This window comes from Falco peregrinus, chromosome 8 (assembly GCF_023634155.1).
Source record: "Falco peregrinus isolate bFalPer1 chromosome 8, bFalPer1.pri, whole genome shotgun sequence".
Classification (NCBI taxonomy): Eukaryota; Metazoa; Chordata; class Aves; order Falconiformes; family Falconidae; genus Falco; species Falco peregrinus.
The window spans coordinates 59963884-59984877 of record NC_073728.1 but is presented as its reverse complement, the minus strand read 5'-3'; the positions used below and the strand labels follow the sequence as shown (position 1 = coordinate 59984877).

At 41.5% G+C, this 20994-nt stretch overlaps 1 protein-coding gene across 2 annotated transcripts in view; it reads right to left on the bottom strand.

Moving 5' to 3' along the window:
- ADAMTS2 (ADAM metallopeptidase with thrombospondin type 1 motif 2) overlaps positions 1 to 20994 on the bottom strand; it is a 261886-nt gene that overhangs the window by 118440 nt on the left and 122452 nt on the right. For both annotated transcript variants that reach the window (XM_055811750.1, XM_055811749.1), the window contains one exon: positions 577 to 736. In XM_055811750.1, the coding sequence (XP_055667725.1) occupies positions 577 to 736 (160 nt within the window). The remainder of the gene's footprint in view (positions 1 to 576; positions 737 to 20994) is intronic.

The window sequence follows — 20994 nt, the reverse complement described above, 5'->3', positions numbered from 1 at the left end:
TTTATGTTTAGCTCCCGTTATTCCATCACTGTCTATCACATACTTAGTATGTTAAATTCCACACTTGGAAACACATAAATAAGAACGTTTGTGTTCATATCTGAAGATACCATTATTTCACGGCTGGCACTAAATCCAGCCCAGTGAAGACACTGTCAGCGAGAAGCCCACATACCATGTCAGCCTCCGTGTTCTTGCTGCAGCTTTTGTAAAGCCAGCACTGCTACCTGTCCCCAGCAGGCACAGGCACCTCTGCACTGCTGCTTCATCCACCACCCCCTTCTGCTCTGACCCAGGGACTCATTGGGACGCATGACATTATGCTATCTCCAGAACCAAGGAAACTCTTTCAAGCATATACAATTCCACCATCCTGGAGATGGTTTTGGCTGCTGCAATGCTTGCTTACCCCAGGTAAATAAAGTGTTCAACTCCTTCCCTACTTTTTCATCCACAGAGGAATTAAGAACACATTTCCATTTTCAAGAACAACAAAGTCAGAGATAGCAGATCACATTGGCTACATGCCTTCAGCTACACTTTATATATCAGCTGGCATTAACATCTCTGCCTTACCTTTATACACGGCATCCGCATTCTCAATAGGAAGCTCCTTCTTGGCAGCTGCTCTGCGATAGACCACGTGCGTTCTGCCTCCTCCCTCTTCCTCCTCCTGGGCCCCCTTCTCCAGAGGTTCAATGAAGAACTCGTCCTTGTCTGTGCGAATCATGCCAGCCTGCAGCAACAGGGCAGAGATCGAACATTTTGCATTACTGCACATACAGCAGACGTTGTAAGTAAACAGTTACAATATGCTTAAGCACACTTTAGTGCTCTCTAGAGAGCAATTAGGATGCAGAGAGGAAACGAGGTGAATTCTTTATTAGAGCAAAACGAAGCATCATTTCCCCAACTTGACAAGAAAGGACAAAAGATACAACCCTGAACCAAAAGGACTTCTCCTTGCACCACATGAGCAAAGTACAGGTCTAAGGATCTGTCTAGGAAATGCACTCCATTAGAAACCAGCTACAATGGAAGTTACTATGACCTTAGCTATCTGTCAGGCCCAGACCGCTCCAGTGCTTACTACCTTCTAAATAAAGGATCAACTAGTTCAGTGTCATAAGTGGATCCTGATGTGCAGTTCAACAGTCAAAAAACAGAGCCTTTCTGTTCAGAAGCAAGATGGAAAAGTACTCTCTTACATGCAGACAACTAAGCCTGGTGATTATTTACCCCTTGATGCAAAGGGTTTCGCTGACAAAATACTCTTCAAGAATTAGCCACAACTAGTTTAAAAAAAGGTGTCAGTAGTGCATTGCTAAGAGATAAAAACTTGTTCAGACATGCTGGTATGAAAAAGAAAAATTTGCACTTCTACAGAGCACCTCAAATGAACATCACCCAGATGATTCTCACCATGTTCAGGGGAAACCCTCATAAAGACTGAAAACTTTAAGAAGTCTTTCATTATCTTCATGCAGGTCAATCAACTTGGGCACCTGGATTGCCTGAATTTGTCTCTTCTTGCAGTCCTGCCCTACTGCAGAAGGTCACAGCAGCCAGTAGCTGCCTTGCAGAGATAGTTGGCCTGAATCAGTTTTCCTGCATATGTTTGCACATCTGTGTTTGAGAACTTAAAGTCATGAACTCTTAGCTTGTAAACAGAAAGTCTTACTATTAACGTGAAAGAAATTGTTTCAATTATTATTGAGAGAAGCCCCAGATCCAACCTTCAGAAACTCCTTCATCATACTCTTTCCCACTAAGCCCACTGATGATCCTGGAGTCACTGGACTTTCACACTGGGCACAGCAGACCATGTTGACGCTGTGACACACATCATCTTGCTATCTGAGCTCCTGGGAGCCAAAACCCTCTGCTGGGTGAAGCCCCACCTCAAGATTCCAGAACCAGTTTGGCTCTTTTGAACTGAGTACCCTCACTTGAAAGAAGCATCATCTAAACACTCTTATCGTATCCCAGCACTGAAGTTCTCATACAATGCATATTTTTCTTCTACAAGCAGCAAACTATATTCCTACTGCTATAAATACAGTATGTTCTTTGGTTCCCTCCTTGGAAAAATGTCAGGTTCATTTGTCATGTCTTAACTTACATTAGGCAAGATTTCCAGTCCCAGATTTCACATATATATAATGTATACAAAAACAGATTGAAAGAGAAGGATTAAAGAAGCAAAATTATATCGAAGCAATTTAAACTGATGCCATCCTGCCTATATAGAGGAAACTGAATTCGAAATCCTGTCCTGTTTCTTATCTAATTTAGGTTCCACATCAGATACAAAAAAAGGTGAGACAAGCTCAGCAGCTCAAGGAAGCTAAGACAACTGAGAAAATAAGGGCTGAACCAGAGAGACAGCAACTGATCTTTTACTGTAAAGAGGAATACATAAAAGATTCAGCATTTATGTCAATCTAATCTATATTTTAATTGTATACACGCACACTTCCTCTGGACATTAAATATTATATCCAGAAAATGTGAAGTATTTTTATGAGAAATGCACAACTAAAAATTAAGAAGAAACAAGCATATGCATGCTCAACTGCACAGAGTATGATGCACACACCATACGTACGCCCAGGAGAAATACACAGAGCGCTTGACTGTCATGTGAAAAAAAAAAGTGATTTTGCTTTTTGCTAGTAAGCTGCATGGTTGCACATATGTTCATGTGTATTTCTGGATTTATTAAACCTACTATTAATTAAGCAGCTCGTGCCAGATCTTAAAGTGCAGACCATACCTCAGGATCCTGGTGCAACCACTGCTGTACACTGTATGCAGCAGGAGGTACTGATGGGAGTTTGGAAGAATTTTGATCTTCTAAGAAAAGTAACAGATAGGCAACTTCTATAATCAGTAGTTGAACTGATTAACAGAAAAACAACTTTTATAGGTGAACTTCAGCTTTTGGGGCATACTGGCCTTTTGGAAAAGAAAACATCTGGTCAGAGTGAAGACTCCCCCCCTAAGAACACAAAGGCTACACCCTGGGACAGACTTGTAAGACTAAGCAAAAGAGATTTGAATGCTGGTTCCCAAGACATAAAACCAGCGGTCAAATGCTGATGTTTCCTGCCCTTTTGCATGCAGGGGGATTCACGTGGCACTGAACACTGCCAAATAGCAGGCCATCCATCAGGGACTCGTTTCATACTCTGCTTCTCAGATAGACACAACACCACGATGAACATCCCCATGGCAGTATCCTCCCCAGTTCCACTGGAGAGTAGAAAGAAACAAATTTAACCTTCAAACACAGCTGAATATTTCTTTTCTCATTTTAATCTTGGGACTACACTGGAATTTCTCTTTTCCTTTAGTCCTGAGAAACACATCAATTATTTTTGGTCAGAATTATTAGGAAAAAGTTAGTGTGTGTTTGACTTGTTAAAGAATTAGATATATATATTGTATATCCTACACAGTCTTTGATTTAGCCAACACATTATCATGAAATAAAATAAGAAAAAATAGCTGTTTAAGACTTTAGGTAAATTCATTTAGACGGCAAGGCAGAGTTCCTACAGCAACCCACAGTTCAAGCCATCTGCCTAATAATATACCCACAGTTATAAATTATTCATTAAGAAATACGTGGGGCTCCTGAATGTCTCCACCACACATTTCCTGGCTGCTTCGAGCAAGACATTTAACCTCTTTACTTCCATTTCTCCACCTCTGAACCAGCATAACAACAGTCTTGCAAGATAATTACAAGGGCTGATTTGTCTTTTTTTTGCCAAGTGCTTTGAACATGAAAAGCTCAAGATGAATTGCCTAATGCATTTTTTCTGATACTACTCAGAACACCGTCAAACAGCCACCATGAAAGGGAGATTGCTTTTAGTCACCAACTCAACACCAGTGCTGCACACAGCCAAGCAAGCAACATAAAGGCATCTGGCAGCAGGGGTATGCTCATGCCCTTCACTCATCAGTCCTGTTCTTACCCACAGATGCCATCACCCTTGTGCCAGTCAGTCATGCCAAGACATCTGTCAGACAACCATCAAGTTTATGATGACAAGAGAGAGAGAGCATTAAAGTTTCTGCAATTTCCTGGAGAATGCCTCTCAATGACTAAAACAGAAATGCTGTATTGTTTGATCAAATCTGTGCCTTCCCTTTGACACAGGTTAGACTAGAAGGACTTCAGAAAATTCTTGGGCCATTGTCTAGACATTTACTCCAGAGGACGTGAAGGCAGAATTAAGCCTTTCAGTTACCAGTTTCCCCAAGTTCTGAACAGAAGAACTGTAGTTACTTTCACAAACTTAGAGCTTAAAAGTAACCGCTAGCAACAGCATTTTTCTATCCTGTACAGCTCATCACCCACCCCAGGACTGCCGTATTTCCAGGAGTTACGGATTAGCAGTCCCTCCCCTGCACTGCCACCCTGAAGCCACACATGTGCTGGGTAATGCAGAACTAGGTGTGGGATTGAGCACCTCTGTGGAAAGGATTTCCAGTTCTCGAAAAAAACACTGTTACCTCTTCCCCTCCTCTTCTGGGAGTTCTAACTTGAAACTAAATTGAATATGGGAATATTGCTAAATAACAATAGCAGCAGCAACTGTGTCCTGTGACTAATAAAAATATAGATTAATTGAAAAAGTGTTTGCCTTTGGAATGCACCACACTGTAGCAAAAAGCCTATAATATCCTACCATTTCCCAAAGTGGGACATCCCCAGGCCTTCCTTCCAGGGGTTTCCAGAGCCCAGCTGCAAATTACTCAAGTCAAGCACTGCTTAGCACTCATTAATATGCATTAAAGACTACAGCAGAAGACAAAAGGAAACTGCAGTTCAGAGAATCAAAACCTCTAGTAAGGTTAGTAAGGCAGTTATTTAGAAGTGAAAGCCACACGGGAAAAAGTTCATAAGGAAGGCAGAGAGTGACTGTCCTGTCTAATTAAGACAAGAATTACATTGATAAGCCACTAACGAGTCCATTGCAATACATAGGGCCAGGGTTTAGAGCTCCACTAATCTCTTTTTGGGGTAACAGGGCTCCCGCACATCCCTGAAGACCTGCTCCCAAGGCTTTCAAGAACCTCAGGATCTACAGATACCCGCAATGGCAGTGGCCACACGGGCTGTCTGCCCAAGGTAATTACACTAGTCCCATCCACCACGCGGGAGACCTCCTCTCCAGCCCGGGAGACCTACCAACAGTCTGCCACCACACCACAGAGCTCAGCTGAAAAACAGGTCTCTTCTCCAGTCTCCTTAACATCCCCAACCCCTCTTGCATTTCTAAAGACATTCTTTAAAAGTCTATTTTGACAGAAAGACTGCCTGTATATTTGGATCTACAGAAAACTCCAGGTTTTAGAGTGTTAGCTCCTGTGGATAATTAAATGTCTTGCTGGCTCTGCACTTGGTGAGCAACTTAATTGTCTCCTCATTGCCATTCCCATCACAGCTCCCTGTTCTAGGCTGTAATGAAGTAACCTATCTAGCTGCTACTTCAGGACTCCAGAGCCTCAGCCCATCCTGTAACTGCAAGTTTAATTAATGTTCATTTTCTTCCTCATTAGTACAGCTTTACAAAGTTTCTCATTGCCATATAAAGAAAGATTTACTTCCCAATCTCCAAGCACATGATACAGATAAGAAGCTAAAAACTAAATGTGAACAAACCTGAAATTAATATAAAAAAATCCAAGTGTCTGCTTAGTTAATTAAATCTGTAACCTTCAAAAACAGTGTTTCAGAAACTCTTAGAAACAGCACTTCTGTAAATAAAGAGCACTCTATTTTTTTTTAGTGTTTGATTCTGAAAAAGGTAACAAGCCACATGACATATCTGTGCATGAACAAAGTCTAAATACAGTTCTGAATTTCAAGTGATCTTCTTGAGACCAAATGGAGGTTCAAACTATCTGATATTTAACCTCAGCGCCTGGGTTCAGAGCCTGCACTCCCTGCACTGTCAATGAAGCCTCCAGAGGAGAATTTGCAACATGGGATCCTCTCAACAATCAATTCACAGAGAAGCAGAGAGGAGAGACTTGCATTTCACTGTATAGTTGCCAAAAAATACTCTGTAGATTACTTGAAAGAGAAAATATTTATATTTGCGGGGCAGCATATTGGACAAGGTTTTGTTCTATTTTTATATCAGTACGCCTGTACCCTAAATACACAACCACATGTTTGACCAACACTGGCACTAGTATAGCAGAGAATCTGAAAGCAAATTCTACATGTTTTTTTTATTTACGATCCTTCACTAGGTCTTAGAACCACAGGAACATCCTTTTGCAAACAACAACAGACGTGTCCTCCCAACACTAATGTCAAGTACGGAAATATTAGTTCAATTACCTTAGAATGAACCTGATGCACTAGGAGCTCCAATGAGCGGAGCAAGATCACCCAGGAAGTCTGCAGCACAACTAAGAACATAACACGGACCTTCCAAACTCACCCCTGCCCACATGGGCTCTCTCAACATTTTCAGTTCTGCAATGTATTCATTCCCAATCACACAGTACGTTGATTTTTGGCATTTTATTTCTATTTAGCTCATTCATACAGATAACAATGCAAAAAAGAGCTTCTTATGTCATTTTTGCATTTAATTCTTTGAGAACATGCCTCGAACTACCGAAGCATTGCAGAAGAATAATTGGGCAGTGCTGCAAATTCATCTTTCTTTACAGTGGATGAAGGTACTGAAAGAATTGTAGCAACCATTTGGAACATTTGCCACGTACTGTGCTGTATTCTGCTGCTGTAAAATTAGACCAATTTATGCAGTCCCAGTCTGGATGGGGAAGGGGAGAAGAAGAAAGTTTTTAACTAAGCATACCTATTTTTACTACTGTTAAGTCTCAAGGAGTATTTTTCCTCTTTTTTTCAAGTCAGCTTGCAATTAAGTTGCTCTATTTTCACATAACCTCAAAAAAATAAGGGAGGAAATAATGTAAACACACAGCAATTACACAGACAGACTGACAGAGAGGCAGAGCCTGCTGGGTGACCCTGTAAAAACTATATGTTACTTAGGGTCCCTATTTATCCACTGTAGAATGGGGATAAGGTCCCATTTTTAATGCACTTTGAGATTCACTAATGAAAAGCACCGTACCACAGCTATTTGTACCAGAGTGCTTTCACGAAAGGCTGCTCTCATACAGTCCTGGTAGCTCAAGGGAGGATGGGTATCCATCCATTCATACTTCCACTGCTACCAAAAATAGTTTTGACCCTGGAGCCTAGCTTAGTCACTACACAACTGCAGGTGTGATTAATAATAGCAGTGGGACAAATCTGCAGCCAATATAACCTGAAGTTAGGAGAACTGCATTCATTTATAACAGATGAGAATCTGGACCCAAATCTTGGATATGTATGGTATAACTCCTTTTAGAAACTCAAAAGGGTTTTCTGTGGTTAAGAGACACAATAGTGAGACAGATTGTGTCTCTTTCTCACTGAGCCATCAAGAAAACAGACACAATTAAAGTGATTTCACAAAGCAATACCAGCAGATTTCAAGACAAGCATCTTGGCCACAGTGCCTGGTGTTTACCAGTGAACAACAGTAAAAACATTGCTTTCAACTTCTCTGCCTTTACAAGAAAAGTACCAAATCATCACCTCTGTTGCTCAGTGCCTGCCTAGGGCCAGCAGCAATGCAGGAGACCAGGACCAGAACCCTGAGGACCACTTCCCTCTGGTAAATCCTGTCTCTGCCTCATCCTAGCAGCTGCTCACCTCTGAATCCTGGTACATCACAAGACATAAATCTCATTTTCAAAAGGTTTAGGTAATACAAAAAACCCATGGTTTTCTGCAAGATTAGTATCTGTGGCAAATACAGAGTGCAGCCTGCAAAAGTGTAACAAACTTCAGAGCAGGTGAACTCAGAGCAGACTTCCCTGCAGCTGCTATACAGGGAAACAGCATCGCACCTTTGCAAGGTTAGCTTCCAACTTTCAGATGCCTCCACCACAACAGCAGGAACCTCATTTCCATTGAGTTCAGCTGCAAGAGCCAAGTAACTTTTTAAACAGAGACAAGCAGTTCTTTTAGCTAAAATAATGCTTAAGCAAGAATATTTTGGGAAGTCTTTAGGCTTGATGTCCACAGGCATGTGTAATTCCAAGTGGGAAAGAGTGAGTTATTAAATAGCTGTTAAGAATGAAAATGATAAATGCGGCAGATCTTGCAGACTCAGGGGACTGTAAATTTGATTGCTGTTGTTGCAAGCAGGGAATAGTAATTGCTGTTCCCTGCAACAGAGTTTCTCAATTTTAATCTTTCAGGGAGGAAAAGCATGAATATCAAATCCATGAATTTGCTAACAGCAAGATCCAAAAGGATTAACCTTCCCAGTTTTAACACGAGGAACCATTTGAAAGAAAACATTTCTGAGGTCACTTTGACAAAATGTGTAGTTGAGTCCTACTCTCAGCAATAAAAATGAATTGACATCCTGCAAGAAAACAAAACCGGTCCCACTGTAAAGGTCTTCAGCTCAAACTCTCACAAAATGGGATGGTTGCTACACAAGTTCCTTTCCAAAAAACATATTTGCTTAAGGCCCAAATCACCACCCACTGAAGTCAACGGGTGTCACATTCATAAATCTCAAAGCCAGGATTCATAAATGGATTCATAAATATTAAAGCAGCTTAGTCTGCCCTTCTGTATAGGAGAGGCCAAAGACTTTCACTAAAGCATCGCTGCAGCCTCCCAAAACCAGTCTTCATCCTGAATTCAGCAGAGCTGGATCAGATCCGTTAATGGGTAGGAAACAGAGTCTAGGTCTTTGCTATGGTAAACAAGATTAAAGGATCTAGACCACAAACTGGAGAAAAAGGTTTATTATATTAAAAGAAGTTTTAATATATTAAATTCATCCGAGTTGAAACTTAGCATTTAAAGTCATTTCAAATTACACTGTAGGAATCCTAAATCTTCCCTTTAGAAGATGTCACTGTAGCAACATTTCATATTCCAATGAGTGTGTGAGCTGCAGCTCTGGCCTGGGCCATTCCCACCTGCTCCTCCTCCGCTGTGCTCTACCACCCCTTCTCGCACAGCAGCCCCAGTGCCCACGCAACCACACAGTGAGCAGTTCAGGAAGCTTACCCTCAAAATCACCATCCTAGAAAGACACACATCTTGGCAGAACCAAGTCTCTCTGGTCCACAGCTTCTGATGTCTGCTACTACACTGAAAGCAAGACCCCCAGCAGGTAAAAATTCCCACCTGGGAGAGAGCATCGCACACCCAGTTCACACTGTTCCATGCAACAGCTCAAAACCCAAATCTGGCCACAGGTCCAGGGGTGACTAATGCAGCTACCCATGGCTTGGAAGCCAGACAGGGTCCTTCTCTGCTAAATGCAAGTTCTACTTCAACTGGATGCACATAAGGGTGAGGGGAAACAAAAGTACCAAAAGTTTGCTAGAGTTGGAACTTCTTTTCCTTTCCATATCCTATAGACAGGGTTATTTTAACCTTCCTTCTCTCACCCTGTATTGGAGAAATGAACCTGGAAAGGGTTTATCCAAATGAGAGCATGAAAAACTAATGAGAGATGAGCTTTCAATTTTATACTGCACTCAGTTGTAGGCTCTCAGTACAAGATGTCAACAAAGTGCAAGATTCAGTACAGAAACTAAAATAATTAATCCCTGGAGGAACAGGCTTATTAAGAAGGATTAAATCAAAGAATAATGTGCACTATTTGTCTGTATGACAAAGAAGAAGGGAAGCATATGATAACTCTCCAAGATTTGAAAGCATAGAGAGAATAAGAATTGCTGATGAGAAAAGCTTGGACATACCAAACAAAAACAAAAAGAGAAACTCTGACAGAAATTTTAGCCTGCCACATTATAGGCAGTCTTATGCAGCTCAAAAAACAATAATACCTCCCCAAAACAAAACAAAAAAACTCAAAAGCTTGTCCTTAAAAATCTGTAAATTAACATTCCTTATTCTTTATATTATACTAGTACATACAGTTCAAGGAACAAGGCTTAGGCATTGCACAATAACAAATACATTTTAGCATTGCACGATAACAAATAAATTTTGCAGAGGAAGAAATAAAGAACATCAGTGAAGCCCAAACCAGGCTCTGGGAACTTTGGCAGTACCTGGTGATCTATGTCCTTGGAAAAACAAAATCAAACATCAGCTGGGCCTCTTCTTCAAGCCCTCTGCTTGAGCGAAGAGAGCCCAGCCTCTCCCAAGGCTCTGCTTGGTCCTGACCGAGCCAGCGAGGCAAAGGGAAGTTCAGGGCAGTGGGAGCTTGGCTGTTGCTGGGAAGAAGCTGGAGGTCTCCACCCCTACCTTCACACGCCAGCCACAAAAACAGAAGCCAGACAGACCACCCAGAGACACCTGAAGCAACCTGCTCACTGTTACAAGTGAGATAAAGTGCACTCACATATAAACGAATACCGTTCCTTAAGGGCCATGTATATGCATCCATATGGCAATCTGCTAAAGCAAATGCTGAGGATCTCACAGCATGTCTGGAGGTCTCTTAGGAATCACTGAGGAGTTGGTGCTTGTGGGCATTGTGGGCATGAGGACGGAGGTTCTGACTGACAAGTGGCAAGTTCAGACCAGGAGTTTCATCATGGCATTGTTTTAACGTTCCCAGTCTGATTAAAGGACAAGTCAAAAGAGACAGTCCATCATGGCTGAGGACATGAGCTGTAGATTCAGTGTGTGGATTCAAAGACCAACAAGCGTGACAGGTGATGGGGGTACGGCTTCATACAACACACATTTCAGTTTTGGAACCCCTTGCCATAGGAAGTATCTACTAAGAAAACAGAAGGCTACTGACACTAAGGGACCAAAGACAATCACTCACTACTGGCCAGCTTTGAAGAGAAGATAAGGACTCACATGGACATCTGGTCCAACACAGTATGGCTCATGTGATTTTCTTTCCCTCATCTTGATCACCTCCCATTTTTTATGACTTTTGCTGTGATATTTTTCTCCTCCACTCCACCAAGGCCGCAGCTATTAATAAAACAATTTAATACTGTCTGAAGTGAAGAACAAGAATGTTCCCTCTGCCTGTTCCTTAGACTACGGCTCCAGTAACTCAAGCTTTTCACCAAACTCCAAGCAGCAGAAAAGAACTTAAAATACTCACATGCACACACAAAACCCTAAAGGATACAACCACAATTCCACAATAACAGCAGAAATATGAAAAAATAGCAAGTGTTGAAGTAGAAGGTAGACTGTTAATAATTTTTATTTTGGAAAACAAAAAGCACTCCTTATGCAAAAGTTAAAAGAAAAGTGCCTGTTTTCTCAAAAAAATAGAAATTAAGCCCCAACCTTTTTGCAGCAACTAGATAGTCAGAAGTTGAACACAACATATGCTGAGTCAAATGGAGCCTACGAAAGAAGCACTGCCTGAAAGTAAGAGAGTATGGAAAATAAATGCAAAGGAAGAAGCATAAATCAGCCTGTAAATCTTTCAGAACTACTAGAAATCAAGTTACATACCATATGTCAGTGGGCTAGTATATTCACACCAGTAGAGCTGGGTTAGTGCCACCACACATTCTGGTAAGTTTACAAGTGACATGTGTTTATTTGGACAATACTATTACCACAAAAGATATCAAGGAAGTTCTTCGAGAGGCAGTTTTCATACCTTACAAGTCTTCCATAAAATGATGTGCCTTTCTTATTTAAAGTTGCCTGTAAATCTCATGAGATTGCTTTAAAATTAAACAGACATTATTAATTTAGACTACTAGGCAGACAGAAAAAAACCCAAACATTTGTAGCTCTTGAGCCAACAACAATGCTTACAAACTTCTCAAAGTCAATTGTCCAAATATAGTTACAAGAACTACAAGCCAGGAATCTGGATCAGAGGAAATATCAGAGTAAGAAAGCCAGTTATCTCCCCTTATAAATGCAAAAAAATGCTAGTTTTCAAAAGAAATTATCAAATAATCTGTTTCAGCTCCACCACCCAAACCCAAGTCAGTTATTGCAATGGTACCTCTAAGTCCTGCCTAGGGGAAGAACAAATACCCACCACAGGGCAAAACACTGCTGCTCTGTGTTCCTCGAGGGCATTCAGAATGCTGATGAGGATACCCATTGGTAACATGGGGGTGGTGTCCAGGGCCTGACAGCGGAACATACCTCATGCAGAAAATAGAGGTTCCAACCAACTCATGTGCATCCCAGACCAGACAGATGAACACCCTGGTGATAAGATGTGGCCATATGACCTGTGAGCCACTGAGCTTTCAGGATGAACTTCCAACATTTCTGAAAAACTACAACAAAGGTCAACAAAATCCCTACTTTTCCAATTTAAATTTGCTGCTAACTACACGATTCTGGTTAGAGATATCACTATCAGGAGCCCAACAGACACAATTCAGGAAGATCAAGGAATGAATACACAGGAAACTGTTAAACGGAAGCTAACACTGACAAAAAACTAAAATGCATTGGCAGGAGCATTTAACCAACCTACACATCTTACAGAGTCCTAAATTAGCTACTTCTAACTCAGGTGAGGGGCGGATGACTATTGTAACAAGTTCAATGAAGATTTCCTCTCACTCTATAATCAAAGCCAACCAGCACCAAGAAAGAGGGAGGGGGGGGGGGGGGGGGGGGAAAGGATGATTAAAAATGAGCTAAAAAAAGATAAGACAGATGGCATTATTATTTTGTTACACAAGTCAGTGGCATAGCTGCATTGAAAACACTGGCTTCAGGATGCCTGCAAACACAACCAAACTGAGACGTTTCCAAAGAAGTTGAATGGGAATGACCAGAACCTTAAAACGACTCACATTTCACACAGGGAGACTGAAGACATTAAATAATCTGAATGAGAAAGACAGGAAAACAATTAATGGTGCAATGAGGAATACCTGAAAGTCATCTCTTCATTTCACATTAAAGAGAGAGCATCAACTAAATTAAAACATGATTTCCCCTGCCTCCCTCTGCCTAAAACAAATCACAGAGTAACTCCATAGTTTTCATTCTCCAGCTGATATCTCATAGCAAATTAAAGACCTTTAATACAAACAGTGAGGAGCCTCAGAAGCTCCAGGGTGCCCCAGGAAGAACAGAAGCAGGTCTGGACTTCTTGGTCCTGGACTCCTGCCAGACCAAAAGACTTTATTAAATGAAAATGCCCAGAGGATCCTAAAGAGAAAAATCTCTTCTAGTTTATTTGTTTAACTAGTGATATTACTTCATATTTACGGGTTGAGTTTGTACTGGTAGCTTTTTATTTTCACAAGTCTCTGTTCCAGCTGACCCTGGTTTCACAGTACTTACACCTACTGTGACAGTTTTACAACCTGTTGTAGCTGTCCCACGCAACACCACCAAAACTGAGCTGTTCTTTTGGTAACACCATCAGGTTTCATAGCTATCCTTCAACAGGTTTCAAATTCTATTTAGGTACCTTATCTCTATGGTAACTGCCAACCCTATGGAGCTTCACAGCACTGTGCCAGAGGAAAGCAATCCCTCATCCCTTGCTGGGGAAACAGGATGCGGGAAAACTGGAGGACTTCTCCAAGGACATGGAGGAACTCAGCAGCAGAGATGGAAAACCAGATGTCCTGAAGGCCCAGTCCAGAGCATGAACCACAAGATAGCCTTTCCTCTCCTACCAGCAAAACCTCATACTCCAAGTAGCTGTCAGCATCAGTGTCACTTCCAACCATACTGCAGTTCTCAGTTTACAAAGCAGGAGCTTTAACGGATACAACCTTATGTGCTGCATCCCTCTGCTACTCTGCTGCAAAGAGCTGGCAACGAACAATGCTCTCCTCCAGCTGCTCGCCACCAGCATGGCCACCAACCCAGGCCAGCCGCTGCAGTGCGATAAGGAGCTTAACACAATTAGACTTCCACCGCATTCATCGGAACTCTGGGGAGGGAGGAATTTCACAAAGCTATAAAGGTTGTTTTAAAAAGTTTTCCAGATTTTATAATTTTTCACACAGTCTGCAATTCTCCTTCCTGGCTTTTGCAAAGTGACACACAGCTGTGCTTCAGATCACAGCTGTGACTTTTGGCAGCAGGTGGAGGAGGCCCGATGCTAGGCTGGGGATGCCAGCATCAACCCCAAGCCGCCCGGCACTTCTCATCAGCGGGGAGGGACCAGTCCCCCCCAGCAGCATGGCAGGGTGCGGTGTTGCAGGCTCCTGCTGCATCACAGCATTTCCGAACTACTGAATCCAAATTTGGATCTGCTCTCCTGAGTAGAATCAACGTGAAAAAATGAACACACACACGAAAGGCAGTGGGGAAGGCACAGGAGAAAAATTTAATGAGTGTTGGACTTCCCCCCATTTTAAGGCACTTTTCTTTCTTGTGTTTTCTACTTCAAGTTTTTGTTTTGTTATTTCTGGTCTGTTCTGGTGTTATCCAGGCTTCTACCAATTCTCAGCATCTTCTTTTCACATCCATCTTTTCCCCAGATTCTGAACATATTTTCTGCCTTTTCCAAAGAGCTCGCTGGGGTTTGTGTAGTTGCAGAACAGATGGCACAACACTTAGATTTGCTTTAGTAAACAGACAAATGTGATTGCTTTGTTCTTCTTCCCTCGCGTCTGTGCTTGGTGGAGAAGCGCGCCTCGGAGAGCCAGGCAGCCAAGGGCAGTGATGGAGCAACGCTGTGGTCAGCAGCCGGGCAGGACTGGCCACTCGCCAGATCTCCCGGAGCCGAACCGGTACTCAGGCAGCATGGACAGGCGGAGACACAGCATCTCCCAGTCAGCAGCACAAGAACTAAATGCAAACAGCCACCTTCTCCCTGGGTCTACAGGAATAACAAACCTTGGGAAAGCAGTAAAGTGCAAGGGGAGGTGGGGAGAATGAGGAGCACAAAAGAACAAGCTACGCTTACTCTGGCGGAAGAGCCTGAAGACAAGTACTGTCATTCCAAGCCATATTTCAACCTCCTAAGCAGCCTTCCATCAGTCAGAATTACAGTATGTGGAAGGAACCTGTTCCGTCTTGGAAAGCCAGAGGCCGCTTAGTCTCATGACAGCAGACTGCGATCAGACCCAGCTTCTGGAACAGAGTACTGTGCAGTGAGAATTAACCCCTGGCCTGCCAAGCACTCTCCTGTGGTGGCAGAAACACAGAGCAAGCCATCCCTGCAAGTTTTGACTGGTGATGGATGAAACATCCAGGTTTTTCAGGTTTACAGATGGATTTAAAAATCCAGGTATGGCAAGGTCACATCATGCTTATACAGAGAAGACTACTCATTCTTCAAGTAGGCACTTATGTGCCCATGAAGAACAAACATATAGGGCCTTCAGTGGCATCTCCAGCAGTGTCCCTCAGTATAGTGGTCCAGATTTCTTCTGGGCACAGGTGCCTCGTAAGAGAGAGGATGATGATGAGTTTATACTTCCAACGGATCACATCAGCAACCAGATATGTGTTTGAAAGAGGTCTAGGCTACCAGAACATTTCAGGTCACCCCTGCTTTGTCTTTCTACAAAGGTTTAAAATTAAATGGCAATTCTTCTAGCCCTCAGATATGATTCTTGCCTTCCTCTTACTCCAGGCTATCAGCCTTTCCTCTTTCTCTACAAAATCACCAGCCCATTTCAGAGGGACCAAAGGGAAAGTACTTCAGCCCACTTTGACTCATTAAGGAGTTTTCAGATACCATTTTTTGTTTCCATTTGAGCTAACACCCATTTAGAAATATGGTAAATTACCATGAGAAGGAGATGCCATTTTTCAACCTGTGGGGATGATCTTAAAGAAGGAAGACAGGAAGTACAGGAAGGTTAATTAGCCCTGAGGTCTTGTTTTGGGAAAAAACATAGCATGTGAAGAGAGGGATTATTAAACCATCTGTGTACTCTCAGACCTCAGACTCCTGGTTTTATGTTGGGCTTGTGATCTTCAATGTACTACATTTGGGATGTCTTTGCTTTATCAACCAATATTAGTACAGACAAAATTTTAAATATACTAATGCAGCCTTGGTTATAAACACATCACTATGTTCATGGGAACCAAATTATTTTAGCATGAACCAATTTGCTCATCACTCACTAAATTCTGTATTCATAAATGTGTTGTACATGTAGAACTGGTCACTGCAGGTAATGGCACTTAACCACAGCTCTGACAGAAACAATCTTTGGTAGCTACTTCCTACATTGGGCACAGAGGAGCAAGAGAAGTGAGCAGAGCAGTGAAGGTCAACATTTTTCTATCATTTTTTTTAAGGATTTTCTTACAGAGTTTTCCACTGAATTTCTATCGTTTACTGGGGGAAAAGAAAAAGTCATTTTAGTTCAGTCTCACAGGGATTGAGAACAGTGGGTTTTTTCCTTTTTTAATTTGACTTTTTCTAAGACCCTTTACATATCTCTCAGGAGTGAACTTTTGCTTTCTTCCACAACTTGCAGAGTTTTCTTTTAAATTAGAAAAATGCTTTAAAATTAATTGCATTTTAAAAATAAGAATAACTTCAGCTTTCTTGCAGGCAGCTACTGAAGGGAATCACATGATTATGCAAACCACAACCGATATTTTGGTGCCAAAAATACAGCTCAGCAGAGAGATGTATAAATACTGGCCAAACCTTGGAAAACAGGGGTTACAGAAGTAGATAACAGAATTCTCCTTTCAGCAGTTATTCTAATTTCCATCCTTTTTAACTTCCTTGGAAAGGAAGCAATTAAGAAACAAACATTTCTTCAGCTCTGCACCATCCATTTTTTATTGCTTCTTTCTCATGGGGGAAACTAAATCGCAACTTAAAAATTCTACTTAATGTTTCCTTTTGAAAAGCAAAGTCACTCACTATGGCCAGAGCCCTCAGTGCTCAACCCCCGTGCCCAAACAACCATGGGGCTATAAACGCGAAACCTCAAGAACTACAAATTTCAGGTAGCAGCAGTGTCTGGAACTCTGTGCTTCTCTGAGACTTGCACGTGACTCTGCAGCTATCAAGACACTTGGTGCAAGTGAAAGATGTGTGCAAACAGAGGTTTTTCTGATTTTACAAGTGATTCATAGGGGGAAATTGCCAAAAGACCCATTTGCTTTCAAATTCCTTTTTGCACTCTGCCAAGGTAAACTTGGGTATTTGTAGGTTTCTGTTCAGTGCTTGCACAAATTTTATAGAGGGCTGAAATTAACATGCAGGGACTCTTAACTATACCTCATTAAAAAAAGAGCTGAAATACAATTTATTTTCATATGCATAAAAGAGTAAGTAAATGTGCTTTTCAGACCTCGACCTGATCTTCCCTCAGTGAAGCACGCATGCAAAGAACCGCCAGATACCTGGCATGTGCATGTACTTCCAAAACGACAGCCAAGGCCTGATATTAGGAGGCCCCTGTGACATTAACGGGAAAAAAATAAAACATTAAATTAGAATATCAGTACCACAGACCAGCTTTGCAGTGCATATACATACAGAGATCAGCACAGGCCATGTGATCACACTGTCTAATGTGACTACAATATTTTTTAAAACCATTTGATTCATATGGAAAACATGTGGATAGAGAAGCCTAGAAAGAGACTCCCCATCTGCTGCCTTCTCCTCCAGTAACTCCTGCCTCACTCACTAGTCGGGCTAACCCTGCAACTCTTCTTAGCAAGGGAAGGATTAACCATACACTCAGTTCTTGCTGGAAATGCTGAAAGAGAATAGCCAGCATTCTTAGTATCAAAACACACGGCTGTAGCAAAGACTTTGGACACTGTGCTTAAAGCATGTCCCTTCATGCAGGGCACACCTATGGGTGTCTGATCTCATTCTACTACAATGCAGAAGAAGAAAAGTGAATTAATTGGCTGATTTTTTTCCATTTGTTCTCCACTGATCTGTTTTGCATCTTTTTAGTTGAGCAATACTGATAAGATCTAGGTCCTCTTGAGTGAGCTAATGCTCATTAATAATACACATTGGTTTACTGGAATCTGTTCTTCTTCCTTCCTGTGACCCAAGTGCAAGGAGCTGTGCACTGAAAAAAATACATAGATATTTGTAATTTTGTCTTATGCATTTCAGACAGTACAATGTGCCTCCTGTATACACAGTTTACAGATGTATAATGTCAAATGAAAACAGGTTATGTTCATCTGATCTATTATTAACCAAGAATCTTCTGCACAGATTTGAGTACATGTTGACTTTGTGAAAACCTAAATATTGCAATCAACAGTTAAGAACAATACTAGACACCTACATAAACAGAGAAAAAGCAGGAAGAATTCTACAAAGCAAATGAGAAAATGTTAAACAGATCCTATCTTATTGCTCTGACTCTGTTGCAGTGGAAAGGGGAGAATAAATATTGAACGTGCAGTATTATCATTTATTTTTGCTGAAGTAGTTCAGGAGTAAAGAGTTAGGCGTTTCATAAATACACAACCCACAATGCATAAATATACAACCCACACAGTGCTTATGATCAAACTACAGCCCAGTACACAAGGACTAGATACAAAAGCAAACCAGAAGCGGGGTAGACATCAGGTAATGAGAAAGAATTACGATCTGCCAATACGCAGCAGCTGGAGAACTTGAGCTTGCATAACTCAAGTGTAGTTACCCAGATGCACATGGCAGAGACGACATTGCTCAGCTACGTGCTGCTACGCAGCTCGGGACACTGCGGCTCAGGCACCTGCCTCCTGCAGTTTGCATATAGAATCACAGAATCATTTAGGTTGGAAAAGACCTTTAAAACTGAGTCCAATCGTAATATGCACAATCCAAGGCACAGAGCCCCAGAGGCTGGCTCCATATGGGAGGCACATGTCAAACAGAGGGCATAACCATGCAAGAAATGATGAAAAAGCAACACAGGTTACAACAGATTGCCAGTTATCAATTCAAATGCGACAAAAGATCCCTGTAGGCAATGCTATTTCAGGAAGTGTCTACCTGGCAGGGGAGCAGCTGAGTCTGGGAGCATGGGTTGCCAGTCTGTGCTTTCCTGAAGTTGCACTTCCAGTGCTCATCCAACAAAATAAAACATAGTTGGGGTAAATTATGCACACTTCTTGAAGTTCTCATGGGATTTTAAATTGCATTTACAATGACAACTTGATCACTGAGACAGACTGAAAAAGAGGCAACAAAACAGGGTGTTTCATAAGGTCAGCATCGCTTCCAAACTTGCAGGAGTTCCCAACCTCGGCACGGTGTAATAAAGAGTGTGCAGCCAGAGCGATTGCAGCCAGCAAACTTGGCGTAGGCAATAGGCAGCGCCTTGTCAAATAAGCAGCAGTATACATGTCTAATGCCTTTAATTTTGTATATTGCAATCTGGTGCATTAGTAAAGCCCGTTATAATGGGCAAAAGAAAGATTGGAGCAATTTCTACAGATCAGTGTGCTTGGAAGTATTACATTAGCTTCCAGTTTTGAAAAAGTGCAAAGATACATGGTTCTCATTAGATGTCGAGTTTTGTGAAAAATACAGAAAAAATATTTGAAGGTAACTGATTCTTGCTACTGTGCAAATGAGTCAATATTGTTTTAAAAACACACAGCCACAAACAACCCACAAACCAGCAATAATCTTATATAAAATTTGATAAACTCTGGACCCGACATGGACTTGTTCTGACCCATTATTAGGAACACAGACAAAAAAGTCAGAGCTCTTCTTTACTCACTCTGCAAGCTTAGGCCTGAAAAAGTCAACGTAAGAGTCTGGTAACATTGTCATGGTGGAGACAGCCTTTGTATATCAGTTGCTATGAAAATCAGAAGTTTCAGAGTAGGCACAAGACAAGAAGAAATTTGACAGTTTATTTTTGTTAATGAAATTGCTTCATCTGCCTTCTAATGAAATAAAGTTTTGGCAGAACAGCTGGCCTGAACAAGAAATTCTGGCAAATATTACAATATTCTCATATACTCATGAATCAGAATGCTCTGGAATCTTAGTCAATTCTTTCAACAAAGCAAAGATCAGCAAGTTAAAATAAACTAATAAAAAATGGAAAAATAAATCCTGAAATTTTTGTGTCCAGTGTAACAGCTGAGCTTCTGAACATCAGCTGCTCGCAACAAATCATTTGTGAATGAGCTACAAAGTAAGGACTGCTGTCAGAAGTTACTAGGTGCATAATTTTAATTAACAACTAAATTCAAGCAAGTCATGCTTTATTCCCAGGCAATTCAAAATAGAAAAAGGTGACATTCATAAAATAAATTACTCTTTATGAATTATTCACCCAGTTCTAATATCTTTTTCAGAATTTCCAATCTGTTCACTAAACCCTACTGTGAAAAGTTCAATAACATATTCATTAAAATAAACTTAATGTAACTGAACCCTGAAGGAAAGCATACAAAGATCGGTCGTTACAACTAACTGCTCTGCATCTGAAATTCCTGTTCTACACAAATGCAGAACATGCTATCTTTCCTGTGGTTTAAAAGACCTATCAACACCTAGCCTACAATTGCTGTATTTCAAAGGAAACTGAAGATATCTGGGCATGACCTACTGACCTACTTCAAGACAATCACTGGCAGACTTAAAAGCCGCCGCCTCTCCCCTGACAGTGGCTGGCTCTCATAAATCTCAAGATGAACCCTGATCATAGAGCTTTTCCCCTGCCATGTGAAAGAACATGCCAAAGGTAAGGTGAATAATGGGCTAAGGAAGTAAACTTTCCATGTCTGACCTTCCCATTGCACTAAACCACCACCTGGGTCTGTCCCCCAAGAACAGCAAAGAGGCGTACAGGCTCCTGAAACAGCAAGTCTCTCAGTCCGCATTGCCAGGACGCAATTACAGACCCTCTGGTGATTAATGAACGTAAATCCTACAATGGAGGCAAGCAAACCAAATGTATTCACTGACCTTTGCTTGGGGAAAGCCACATAGAGATGAATGAAGAGGAACTGGAGCTGCCGCTATCTGTATTACTCACCATGGAGAATTCACTTCTCCCCCA